Raw genomic sequence first — 13,637 nt, 5'->3', positions numbered from 1 at the left:
GTCCAAACCACGCTCCAAGTCACTGGGTTCCACAGGGATGGAGACCAAACACATGCCAGTCCAAGGGGGAGGATAGGCACGCAGGGAATATGTGTCAGAGATGTGGAGCTCCCGGGGAAGGATTCCGGCAAAGGAAACCCTATGGAGGCAGCGCTCATCACCCTCAGACTGGCAGGTGTCTGGTCTGGGGAGAACGTGAGGAAGCGGAGGTCCAATGTAGGTCCCCTGGAGGAAAGGGTGACGGGCACCCCTGTCTGGGAGAACAGTGAGCATCACCCACCCCAGGCTGCAGGTGCACCCATCACCTGGCATGCTCGGCCTCGGACTCACCCCCGGAAACTCTGGCTCGGTTTTTCACAGATCTGCTTTCAGGAGTGTTCATCACAGCGGTGGTGGAGAGAGCAGGGAATGGAACAACGCTAATGCCCAAGGAGATGGAGGGGATCCATGGTCCCAGTCCTCATGATAGAATGCCCTGTAGCCACTGTCACATTGTCATTCGGAGCACAGGATCCTGGAAGCCCCTCCTGAGACCCCTCCTGCCACCCTGTTCCTGGGAACATTGAGAATTGTTTGAGGAGGGGATGGAGAGGATCCAGGATGACACCGGGTCCAAGGAGAAGGAAGGTCAGCACTGGGAGGACAGATGGACGTGCCCTGAGCCACCATCCAGGACCCAGGCTGTCATGCCCTCGGACCTCACCCCAAATAATGGCTCCTGAGGTACAGATCCAGCTTCTGTGGTTTCACTCCCTCCCTCCCTACGTCATTTATTCACTCATTCATTCCCCCCTCTCTCTCCTTCCCCTCCACTCCTCCCTTCCCTCCCCCACTCCCTCCCTCCCTGCCTCTCTGCCTCCCTCCCATCCTCCCTGCCTCCCTCCCTCCCCTCTACCCCTCCCATCCTCCCTTTCCTCCTGCCTTTCTCCCCTCCCCCTCCCCATCCTGCCTCCCTCCCATCCTCCCTTCCCTTCTCCCTCTCTCCCCTCCTTCTCTCCCATCGTCCCTCCCTCTCTCTTTCCCTCACTCCCATCCTCCCTCATTCAGCACAGGATCTGGGGTCCCTGCTGGGTACTGAGCACTGGGGCTTCATCAGTGAGCACCCCCCAACCCACATGGTCACGTCCACTGTGGGAGGTGATGGGGGGCAGTCCTCACGGCTAGCTCTGGCGATGAGCACTAGGAATCTGCTCCTGGAAACAGGCCAGTCGCACAAAGAAAAGAATGGAGAGACCCGTGTTTAGCACCTCCTCTAGAAAAATCTCGTCCTGAAAAGTGATGAAAAGTAAGTATGTCCTAGACTTCATGCCATGTGAGTTCTAATGGCAGGTATGCACTGATTCCTAGAACCAACAAAGAGTAAATCATCCAGTGTCAACTGGGGAGTTGTGACACAATTTTTCTGACCAAATGACAGCATTTCAGCCAACATCTCCAGGGCCTCCGAGTTTCCCCAAGGGTCTCTGTGATCCTTTGATCCTTCCATCGACCTCCTTGGGAAGCTCTGTCCTGTCCTCTTCCTTGTCTCCTGCCTCTTCTGAGACCCTTCTGTGGCTTCCCCCTCCCCCACTTGCCAGGGCCGCCCTCACCAGGATTCCCCATGCCCCTTGGCTGGGCGCCCGCATCCCACACTGAGCCCCATGAGCCCAGCGCCTTCTGCAAGGCCTGTGCGCTCCCTCTGGGGTCACTTGGCATCTCCCCTTACAGCGACCTGCATCGTCCTGTGCTGAGTCTCCTCTGAGCAGTCTGTGAGGCCGGCCTGTGCCCGTGTCACGGGAACAGAAGCGAGAGTCCAGATCGTCCAGACGACCCGCTCCCAGTCCCAGCGTGTGGAGCCTGGGCCAAGGATGGTCCACGAGCAGAGGAGGACTCGGACCCAGGGAGCCTGAGGGAGGATGTGGCACATTGAGCCCATAGGACGAGAGTGAGCAATGTGGGGGCCTGGTGCTCAGACCTGCTGGGAGACCACATTGCACTGACTCTGTCCACAGGGCTGGAGGTTTTCAGGGTATCCACCCTCCCATGCTGCAGGCTGGCAGTGACTGGCAGGGGAGGAGGCACCTGGTGCAGGATACACCCTCAGGCAGAGAGGAGGGGGCAGGCGCTCCCCCAGCAGTTGGAGGAACTCGGGATAGCCACTTTCCTAGGCTGCAGCCTGGCAGTGGCTGGCAGGAGAGGAGGCACCTGGTGTGAGAGAGAGCCCTCAGGCAGAGAGGAGGGGGCAGGCGCTCCCCCAGCAGCTGCAGGAACTCGGGGTAGCCACCCTCCCACCCTCCCAGGCTGCAGGCTGGCAGTGACTGGCAGGGGAGGAGGCACACCTCGTGCAGGAGAGAGCCCTCAGGCAGAGAGGAGGGGGCAGGCTCTCCCCCAGCAGCAGGTGCACTGGGTCGGGCTGAGGGGGCATCATTGGACAGCAGTGCCTGCAGCTGGGGTCTCCACACAGACCCCCTCCTCAGCCTCAGCACAAGCTTGTCCGGATGACCTTTGTCCCCCAAACACAAAGTCTGACCCAGGACCCCCCTCAAGCCCTGACTCCCAATCCTTTCTACTCAACTCAAGTGACAAGAAATGGCCAATAGTTTAGGTGGTGTTGGGTGCACAGGGACATTTGCTTTTCTGGCCCATGCTGTAACGTTGCTGGCATTTTAAAGATCTCAGGGCTTTGATTCAAAAACGGCAGGATGCCGGGGACCCCAGACAGCTTCCTGGAAACCTGCCTCTGGGCCTTGCAGCCCTCCCATCCCACCAGCGCTCAGAATCCCACCAGCTGCTCAGAATCCCTCCAAGCCACAGACCCACAGTCTTGAGTCCTCAGATGGCCCAGGCGACGTGCCTTCAAAAAGTGATCCCGGTGGGGCTGCAGGACACACTGCGGATTCCAGCAAATCCCCCTCCCAGAAAGTGAGGGTACCACTGGACAAACTGTCCAAAACCAGCCAGGTCAGGGTTCCAGGAAGACACCAGAGGCACAGGAGTAACTGAGGAGCATCTGAAGGCCAGGTAGGGACAGTGAGAACCTCTGGTGTTTTTGCCTAGGGGCAGCTCCGGTCCCCCTAAACCCTCAGTGGAATGGCTTTACTGGGGCACTGGGGGGGAACCATGCCTGGAGGACCCGTGGCTCCACTGTCCGAGGTCGCCGACTTGATCAGTGCGCAGGTGGGGAAAACCGGCCACACCCCGAAGAATTTCTAGAAACAGTAGCCATCTCAGTGGTAGCTGACCTGGGAGGTCAACCTTTCAGCTGCCTGAGGTGAGATCGAGCCACAGACCAGCACACTAGCCAGAAATGGAAGAAGGAGAGCCAGTTCTTCATTTCATAGTTTCTAAGTCACCGGTTTGTTCCTATGGTTAGTATATTTTGCATCCTGGGAAATCTCTGCCTGTCTAAGGTCTTGAAACTGTTCTCCTCATGTTCTCTGCTGGAGAGGTTCTTGCAAAATCTCTGGTTTATAGGTAAAAATCATCTGGAATTGACTTTGGTTGGCACACCCATGCTGGGAAAAGGATGAAGCTTCCCCAAAATACTAAAAAAAGAACTCCCGTATGATCCCACTATCAGGTAGACCTTTTCAGGAAATAAAGTCAGTTTCTCGAAGTAAGATCTGCATTCTCCCACCCAATCTCCCTGAGGAGGGGCGGCCACCCTTAGCGACCCTCCCCTTGAGGCAGGTGCCTCCCTGGACAAGGGGCTACCCCAGGGCTGGAAGGTCTCCACAGAAGCACATCCAATGTCCTGGATACTAGGAGACAGAGTACAGCACCAGGCCAGTGAGGGTTAGGACACACTACCCCAAATACGGCACCTTGGCAAAATAAATACAGAAGCTAAAAGAACTTTTGCATAGAGCAAAGCAAGAAGGTCTCTCTGACCCCCAGCCATCAGCCCTTTTTCCCTTAAGCAGGTCAGAAGACTGCCATGTGGAACTTTCTCTCCCCGGACCACAGAGATGACGTGCTTATCACCAGAGTCAAGGAATTTAGGACCACGGGGTCTATACACACACACCTGGTTAAACTAACCCTTATCTTCCTAGTTACTTCTTTACCGTTTACGAGCCCTAGTCCAAACCCCTGCGTCTGTCAATTCTTCACACACTTACTGCTTCTTTGTCTAAAAGGTAGAAGAGCTGTCTGCTCCAGTCACCTCTGCTGGTCTTCATGGTCTTGTGAGGCTCCCACCAAAGCAATCAATACATTTTGCTTGCTTTTCTCCTGTTCATCTGTCTTTGTCAATTTCCAGACTCAGCCGGGGACCTTAACAGGGTTGAGGAAACCTTTTTCCTCTCTTGCAGCCCTGTGGGGCAGGGGGTGGGGAGTCAGGAAAACCCATCCCATCTTCCTGGCTTTGGTTAAAACTGACCTCTGCTGGGAAGCAGCATAGGACTGTGCACGGCTGGGGGAGCCAGAGAGAGGCACGTGGAACATGTAGGAGCTACCTGACCCCCAGCCGGGGGACTTGGCCCCAGTGACAAGTCCAGGGTGTGATTATGAATATTATAATGGAAGCATCCTGAACATCAGACCTTCCCCACTCCAGGCTTCATGATTGCTGCTCGTTGTAGTTGCTACTGTTGGCTTAGTGACTTTTCTGAACTCACTTTGTCAAGTCTGTATTCTTTGCCGTGTGTGGCCACTGAATCCCTGTGCTGTTAACTCAGTGGTCAGCCAGTGGCTGGGCAGAGAGGTCACCCCTGTTTCCGAGCTATGGGCTACAGACTGGAAGTCCCCACAACCTCCTCTTCAGGTTTGAATAATCTGCTCCAGTGGCTCATGGAACTCAGAGAAACATGTTACTTACTAGATGACCAGTTCATTAAAAGGACAGAACTCAGAGCCAGGCAGCTGGAATCGATGAGCAGGGCAAGGTGTGTAGAAGAACCTCGGGGCTCCCCCGCTCTCTGAGTTAAAGAGGCCTTTGCCCACCTCCACTCTGACCTTCGTCTGTACTTCCTAACTGATGACGTCCTTCCTTCGGGCTCATCTGTTAACTCAAGTGAAAGACCTGGTGGGCACCAAAATGACTCCTCAAGTAATAACCACTGCTGATGTCCTGGTGATTCTTGGGCACAGCCATGAATCTCAGCTTCTTCATGATGGGGCGCAGCCCAGCAGCTGTGGATCCCACAGGTCCTCCAGGGGCAGCCCAGCAGCTGTGGGTCCCACAGGTCCTCTCGGGGACAGCCCAGCAGCTGAGGGTCCCACGGGTCCTCTGGGGACAGCACCTTAATGGGCTTATGGTCCAGCAAGTACCTGTTCAGGTGGCTCTCATTGTGCCACACAGCCTCAATCCCAGTGGCCAGGTTGACCCCCATTGCCTGGTGACAGGCCAAGGTCAGTTGGTCCTCTACCACCGACCCTGCAAAAAGGTCCTCATGTAGTAAAAGTCGCCCTTGTCCCTGGGGATGTGTGCCTGCGACTGTGGCCAATGCTCGTAGCTGAAGTCCTTGTGGGCTGCCTGGTAGAAACCGGGGTGCAGGGTGCCAAAGAGGGGGGACAGGATCTCCATACTCACGTGGTCGCAGAACTTCATATCCACCTCTGTGCATACCAGGTAGTCCACCTCACGGAGGAAGTGTGGAATTATTCTTAGAAAATATATTGTAAGCCCACAGGAGTGATTGTGGAAGCAGCTGAAAGGTCAACAGCGTTCCTGTTCTCAGACTATTGAACGCAAGGGCCCAGTAGGAGCAGGATCCCATGATCCCCAGGGGCAGGGCACAGGTTAGGAGCTAGGAAAGAATGTAACCCTCAGGTCCCCTTTCTGCACCTGGTGCTTGCTAGCACAAACATCCGACTTTCCCCTTATCCCATGACTGCCTCCCTGAGTGCCTGCCCCTAGGGGAGGGTGCAGGACTGCTTTACCGCTTCAGGATACTTGCCATCCCTTTGTCCTCCTTTCCCACGCTTTGAGGCAACTGCCCTTGATTTTCTGATAAAAAAATGAAATAAAAGCAGAGGCAGCCCTGCATGGTCACTCAGCTGCTGGGCTGCCCCCCATCATGAAGAAGCTGAGATTCATGGCTGCCCAAGAATCACACATGTTTCTCTGAGTTCCATGAGCCACTGGAGCAGATTATCCAAACCTGAAGAGGAGGTTGTGGGGACTTCCAACTCATGGCAGGTGGGGACAGAAACTTCAGGGGGTCAGCCAGGGGAGGGGACCTGCAGGGTTTGCCCGGGAGCTCAGCACAGGGGGAGTGTTCCTGGCTCCAACATGCTGACTGTGGGGCTGCATGGGTCACAGGGTCACCTATCCTAACCCTAACCCGTTCTTGCAACTTTCTTCTACATTTGAAATTACACCTAAATAAAAGGTTTAAGACGTCACGTGCATCGTCATGTGCGAGATCTGACCCCAGCGCCCTCAGCAGCTCAGCGTTAAGAGAACGAGAGGCCTCCCTTCCTGTCCCTGGAAGAAGACACCTGGAATCACCCGAAGGAGGGAAAGCAGGGCTGGGGAAGAGGAGAGCGACCCATTTTTACCGCACATCCTCTGGTGCCGCGTGACTGTCTTACGTGTGCGTGAGCAAATCAATCAGGAAAATGAAAACGCAGAAACTCGCGGGAGGAACCCTTCTGCACCCACAAGGGGAGCAGCATCCTCAGGGACACGGCCTATCCTTCAGCTCCATGCTCGCTCCGCCTCCGCCCGCCTCCCTCCTGGGCAGCCCAGCCGCGTGCCTCACGCGCCACCTGCTGGCGGAGCGGGCCACTGCGGCCGAGGCGCGCCAGCCCTCCGTGCCACCCTGGCACCCACCCTCCACCATGCGTGATCTCGTGACCGCGGCCACATACCACCTTCTGGAGAGCCCCCGCAGCCAGCAAGATGCCCAATGCAGCGTGGCACTCCGCAAAGATGAGACGTACCGAGGAAAGGACGCAGCTTCGAGGGGAAGCCCAGCAAATGGACCTGGAGGCGAGCACCCGCCTCAGAGCCTGGTGGCAGAGCGGCCCCGCGGCCATGGTGACCCCCGAGAACCACACTGCTGACTGTACGGCCCCCTGCTGGCCCGCCCACCCCAGCCCCGCCTGCGCTCCCGGGGTGTTCACAGCCTATCCCACACTTTACACCAAGGAAGGTGTAAAGTCAGCAGCACTCAGGACCCCGGTCACCAGCTCTGTGTCCCCACGAAGACTCTGAAAAGCAGGGACACCAAGCTGGCCAGTCCTGTGGAGCAAACCAGTTCAGCCCCAAGAAGCCAAAGGAGTTCAATCGGAGCATTAAAAAATAGAACAGAACAGAAAATACCGGATCAATGGCCCCGGAAGCCCATGACCAACACACAGCTGAAGTAAACCTCAAGGACAAACGGCTCATCTCTGTGACTCGCGCAGGACGGCACAAACACATCGCCCTCTGACAAAGTAAACCACACGTGGGGGCGCAGGTGCACGTGCCTTCCGCCGGCGAGGGACTCACCAAGGTCTGTGTTCAGGCCGGCAAGGAGCTGCTTGAACTTGTCGAGCCGGGAGGCCTCTCGTTCACTTAACGCTGAGCTGCTGAGGGCGCTGGGGTCAGACGTGCCACCCACGGCGGCCGCCACCGAGTGCGGGAGAGACTGGGACCACTGCAGAGGAGCAGTGTCGCCGGCGCTGTCTGGGGAGAGAGCGCGCAGGGGGTGAGGATGGCCTCCTGGACCCCCCCCCCCATGGCCCTGTTCCCCAGTAAGAAGGCTCCCACCCGCGCCACCTGCCCTTCGGGAACGCCACCGTGCCACAGCCATCCCCTCCTCCCGTAACCGGCCAGTGCAGACCCGCGTGACCGGGGCAATAAAGTGAAACTAGTGAACACCCAAGAAGCCCACTGGCCTTACTGGTAGAGCGTTACTCCATGGGAAAACAGACGTGCCTCACACAAAAGCAAAACGACAACCAGAAAACTCCAGACCCCCCCGGCTCCCCCACTGCTAGCAGGCCTGCCCAGGTGACACAACCCAAGGATCTGCTGGTGCCTGTGGGGCTCACCTGGGCCTGAGCACAGAAGGAAGCCACCGAGCCACACGTGGAGGAGCATGAAGCCCACAAAGGCACTGCACCCCTTGGATCTCCCCAAGCCCCATGAGGGAGGCGGGCAGGGACCATCACCAAGAGAAAGCACAGGAAGCTAGAGCGCATGCAAGCAGGGGAGGGGCAGCAGGTTGCAGGCCTGCCCAGCACCCCCCGCCCCAGGGCACCACCTACCACCACGCACAAAGGCCCACAGACAGGGACACACAGGGCCGAAGTGAAACCGTGCGTTAAATCCAGGAACCCAGAACAGGAAGAGCCACAGAAAAGAGCCCAAGGCCCAACACCCACTCAGAAAGAGCCACCAGGGACCAACGAGGGGCCCACAGGAACAGGCAGCACCAGGCTGTACACCCCCAGGTCTAAATACCCTTGAATGGTCACATCTCCCAGAACTGAAATTTAAAGTAGAGGAAAAAACCAACTCCAGGAGATGGGGCGGGAACCAAACAAAGTGAAGAAAACATGCCGGCTCCTGGCCGCCGCTATCAGACTCCCACCGACCCCCTCCTTCCCGCAGAGCTGACTCATTACCCTAAAATCGAGGCCCGGAAAGGCTTCACACAGAAACCCTCAGGCTACAGAGGAGCAGTGTCTGGCCCAGTTAAGCTTCCAGAAAAGCCTGTAGAGGTGGGCGTCGAGGGGAGAGAAAGTCCCAGCCCCTCCGCAGGGCTGACCCCTCGCTTGCAGGAGGTGTCCCCACCGGCCTGCCCTCCGGGAGGCCCGGGGCAGCGATGCTCAGACCCCCTCCTCCCCGCCCTCGGAATCTGCCACTCCACTGTGCGTCATGATTCCTCAGGAAAGACGATGGGCGGGAGGAGGGATTCCTCGTTCTAACGCGGAACCAAACGTGCTGAGTTTTACTTCTCCGCCATCTTAGAGAGCATCCCTGTGACTTACTCCGACATGTAAGGACCACGTCGTCCTGAGCAGAGCACACATCCGGTCCCCCTCTAAGATGGGACGGGCAGGGTTTGCAAGGCACAGTGAAGCCCCCTGCCCCCCGAGGAAGCAGGAAGGTCAACAGCAGGTCTCCCTGCTACTGTAAGTGGAAAACACATCAGTGTCCCCCTCCGGGGCAGCCAGTGTCCACCCAGGACCCACTTGCAGCTCAGTCCCCATCAGCGATGGACAGTCCTCCCCAGCCACGCCCACTGAGCCCTTCGCAGCCAAAGGCGCAGGCTCCCCATTACGCCAGCGGCACCCTAGACCAAGCAGAGGGCATCTGACTTCAGATACAAAGGTACAGATACCTCAGACGCTGATTAAGAAAGTCAGGACAGTCGAAAGGTAAGCAGGAGGCGCGGGGAAGGCCAGCCGGAGACCCCTGCTGCAGCATCCCGGAACTTTCAGGCTGCCATCTACCCAGGGCTGAAGGCCAAAGGCGAGGGCAGCCAGCAGGCCCTGTGGACGCTGCGTGGGGTGACGTGAGCTCCCACGGTGGCGCACCATAAAGGGACAGGCACCGACACAATGCCGGCAGTGGGAAGGGCAGGCAGCACTCTGATCACACTGGGCCCCGTGAAACACAGCGTCCAGGCCCCAGAAACACAACTCCGCTCCGAGGAGCACAGTCACATGAAATGGCACTCACAGGTCCCTCACCTCAACAGAGGCCTGGCCTGGCCCTGGGCCGTGGGGCCGGTGCAGGGACAAGAGTGGGGCAGAACATGGAGGAGGGGAGAGCCCGCGGTCACCAGGCCCTGAAGACACCTCAGTTTAGCTCAGCAACATTCACGTAATGACACAGGACCCCAAAGGGAAACAAAGGTAATGGGGCATGGTCCCTGCCTTGGGGGAACTTGCAAACCACGTAGATGAGGTGTGCAGTCAGCCAGCCCAGCCCACCCGGCACCTCCCCTCAGCTGGGATGGCCCCACCTCCTAAGCCTGGAGCCTCACCCTACCGGTAACCTTAGAGACATCACCTCCTCCGTGAAGCCTTCCCTGACACGTCCTGGCCCTCCCCAACAAGACTGAACTGGGACTTCTACCCCTGGGTGCTTCTGGGTCCTGTCCATCACTCCAAGGCTCCATTCCACCCAGGGAGGTGAAAGACTCAGATCCTTGTGTTTCCCCACTAGACTGCCTGCCAGTCAACACATCTGCGCCGGGCCCAGCCCAGTAAGAATGAGGGCTGACGTGGTCGTCTTAGCGCCAACACCGAGTAAGCCAGCCCCACGACTAACAGCCCACCAAGGGAACTGAACACAGGCCCACGAGTTCTGCGCACCACTGCCAGCCACCCGTGGGGTCGGCTCCCTGAGAGGCCACCTCGGGCTCCAGAGCGGCCCTCTCCCCCTTGGCACTGTGCACGGTCGGGCCAGAGAGTCCCCTGGGGGCCAGGCACCCTGGTCTCTGCCCACTTCATGCCAGGAGCACACACTCCCTGCCCCAGATGTTAACAGGAAAGGTCCTAACACAGGACCTCATGTCCCCTGGGGGCGGCATCACCAGCGAAGAGGCCCTGCTCTCTGTGGGGAGGTCAGCAGCTAGCAGCAGGCCCTGGCCTCAGACGCCCTGGACTTGAACCCTACCCCACCGCTCAGCATGCTGGGCGAGCCACGTGACCTCCCTATACCTCCCCCGTAAGTTCTCTCCTAGACTGGCTGCAAAGTCAGAGGGATCTGTTCATGACGAGGGCCCGACACAGTCTCTGCCCCACAGTAAGCGATGGACAAACACTAGCTGCTATCATGAAATGAACTGCTCACAAAAAGCCTGCTCAGAAAGCAAAGCAAAGATGGTTGATGCGCAAGCGGGTGGAGGCAGAAGGCAAGCACAGTAATCGGCCCCTTCCCCAGCATGAGCCGCTTGGGGCATCCTTCACCTGGCTTTTACAGGAGGAGGCCACCCCAAGGCTCCCCACCCTGGCAGGATGCAGCCCAACTGCATACCTGGCCATGGGCTGAATGCCGTGAGGCCCCAAAGTCCGTATGCGCAAGTCCTTCCCCAGACGGGACGGTGTTAGGAAGAAGGGCCTCAGGTTTAGAGGAAGTCAGGAGGGTGGGGTCCCCTGATGGGATCGGTGCTCCTGAGGAGTCACGAGACAGCCCGTTTCCCCTCTCTAGTCTCCCCCATGTTGGGATACTGTGAGAAGGCAGCTGTCTGCGCCCCGAAGAGAGCCAGGACCCAACCGTGTTGGCCGCCTGACCTGACTTCCGGCCTCCAGAACGAGGAGACCTAACTTTCTGCTGCTCATGCACCATCGGCCTGTGGTGCTCTTCGCAGCAGCCCCACGGCCTGAGAGAACAGGAGCCTGCCCGCTCAGCCGAGATGGGCCCCCACCTCTACGGGTGCTGAGGCCCGCCCCCCAGCAACTGCTCAGATGGCAGGTGTCACAGAGGCTCTACCCAGGCCCCAGAGGCGTGGGGCACAGCAGAGGGCAGAGGAATCCGGGGCACCTGCCAACTTGAACAGGCACCCAGGCTGAGGGCACTGCCCGGCCGGGGCGCGCAGGCGGTAATCGGCATAGGATGCGTCAGTCTCGGGGAACCCCGACCCACTCGCAGAAGCCCTAACCAGATTTTCATTTTTAAACTCAAATACTTTGAAGTTCAGCCTATTTTGGAGAAAAACAGTTCAGATTCCAATATGAAAACTGGTCAAAGGAACTAATTCACAGCGTTCTCACCCACGAAGACGTGTGATGTTCCAAACATTAGTCAGCTCCCGGGAAGGGTTTCTGAAAACTAGACAGGGGGATGAACGCCAGCTCCGTGGTCCCAGCAGGGCAAGCTGAGGCTGCCCGATGCCCTCTTCTCTCCTCTGTAAACAAGGGGCAGTCCCCCTGACCCCCAGAGACCCTGGGAGAGGGAGGCCGTGAGTCCGCCGCGGTGCAGGCCGGCCCCTCTGCCACCAGCTCCCCACGCCTCACTGCCTCAGCTCACTGATGCTCACGTGTCACCTTCTCAGTAGGGCATCTGGACGCTCTGACTGAAGATTACGCCCCAGGTCCAGGCTGCTGTCACCACCTCCCACGTCTGTCTCGACCCAGGGCGCTTGTCTCCTCCCCGCACGCTCCAGGCCTCCTTACTGACCCAACGTGTAGGTCAGTGCTTGTCCCCCTCACCAGAACACACACTCCAGGCCAGGGACTTCCTGGGGGCACCCCAAGCCCTAAGAGTCTGGCCCATCACAGAGGCTCATCAAACACTGTGTTGTTTTACATCATAGACACCCCCAAAAACAAAAAGCAAAGCTACTGAGAGCCGTCTCCAGAAAGGCTACTGAGCACCAGGCACGGGGTACGAGACATGCGCTGATAGCATCCTTGAGTGTATGACCTGGAGGCAGTCATTCCACACCCCAGACTCTGCCCCCTACAGACTCTGAGCCACGTGCAGGTGTCCCAGCGGGGGAGGGGGTGTCATTGGAAGCTGCCGGAGGAGGTGCAGCCTCTGAATGTGCAGTTGGCCTGGCCCCTGAGCTGGAAATGTCCCCCTGGGACAACCGGGGCACACTTAGAAGGGAGACACAGTCCCCTGGGGCCTGGTGCTCACTGTGGGCCTCTCACAGCCAGGCCACGAAAGCCACACAGCACACCCTCCACCCGGAGGAGAGAAGCACTCAGCTGGGGACACAAAGAAAAGTCTACGGCTTCTCCTGCCTGGGAAGGCCTGTGGGCACGTGGATCACAACCCCAAGGTCTTCCAAGGGCACGAGCTCCTGTGGCAAAGAGGACGGAACGCCCGCTAACCTCCCGCACCGAGAGGCCTCCAGCCCCTCTCCCTCGCAGCACTGCGCGTCATCTCCTCGCGCCCCCGCCCACCTGCAGGACAGGATGTGTGGCTCTCGCTGACGGACTTCACCAGCCGAGGTCACCGCTCGGGACCGAAGGAGGCTCTGCCGAAGGCTGTGGCTCCTGCTCGGGGCCCGGCGCCTCCTGCGGCTTGCGGCGCTCCTGCCGCTGGCTGTGGTTGCGCAGGACGCGGTGGGCCGTCTCCATGACCACGTCGGTGTTCAGGCTCTCGGCTGCCACGGCCAGGAGCCCGTCATCGTCCTCGCCGGCATCCCAGGCGTCGCTGGTGTTGCTCCCAAACTCCGGGAAGGTGCTGATGCTCTTGGCCTTCACGGGTGTGGCGGGCGCCTTGGGCACGGCCTTGAGCAAGCTGCAAAGCAAAGGCAGACTTCAGCTGTCCCCCCGGAGGCTGGAGCGGACTCACCCCACGACCGGTCAGAAAGGAGCCCATGGATGAAAGGTGCACATTCAAGCTTCCAGTGTCAACTGAGCTGAGGGTGAAGAGCAAGCACAACCCAAAGAGGCATCCGAGAGAGGACTCCTGGGGCACCCAGGGGGCTCAGTCGGTTAAATGTCTGCCTTCGGCTCAGGTTGTGATCCCGGGGTCCTGGGATCGAGCCCCACATCGGACTGCCTGCTCGGTGGGGCGTCTGCTTCTCCCTCGCCCCCCTCCCTACCCCCCCACTCTTGTGCTCTCGCTCTCTTTCTCAAATAAATAATCCTAAAAAAAAAAACAGAAGAGGACTCCTAGGATTCGGGGGCAGGAAGGAGAGGCTCTCGAGGGGCAGTACCGCTGAGCAGTCTCTGCTCAGTGACAGAAGCCACTCAGGAGGAACCCCAGCACCGCAGTCACGGAATTCACAGGGAGTCCCCAAACCTCACCCGGGCCA

The 13,637-nt window shown here is 58.6% G+C and overlaps 1 protein-coding gene across 1 annotated transcript in view; it reads right to left on the bottom strand.

Moving 5' to 3' along the window:
* The window catches only part of LOC135363356 (alpha-mannosidase 2-like), a gene marked incomplete at its 3' end in the record, with an annotated part of 51,214 nt that extends 45,684 nt beyond the window's left edge, over positions 1-5,530 (bottom strand). Inside the window, exon 1 of the mRNA XM_064583898.1 lies at positions 5,349-5,530. Within this exon, the coding sequence (XP_064439968.1) occupies positions 5,349-5,530 (182 nt within the window). The remainder of the gene's footprint in view (positions 1-5,348) is intronic.
* Between the last annotated feature and the right edge of the window lie 8,107 nt (positions 5,531-13,637).

This window comes from Mirounga angustirostris, unplaced genomic scaffold (assembly GCF_029215605.1).
Source record: "Mirounga angustirostris isolate CCGP_5_RB_7025 unplaced genomic scaffold, mMirAng1.0.hap1 SCAF_99, whole genome shotgun sequence".
In the NCBI taxonomy this organism is placed as follows: domain Eukaryota; kingdom Metazoa; phylum Chordata; class Mammalia; order Carnivora; family Phocidae; genus Mirounga; species Mirounga angustirostris.
The sequence above is the reverse complement of the archived record's forward strand: the minus strand, read 5'-3'. Positions and strand labels throughout refer to the sequence as shown.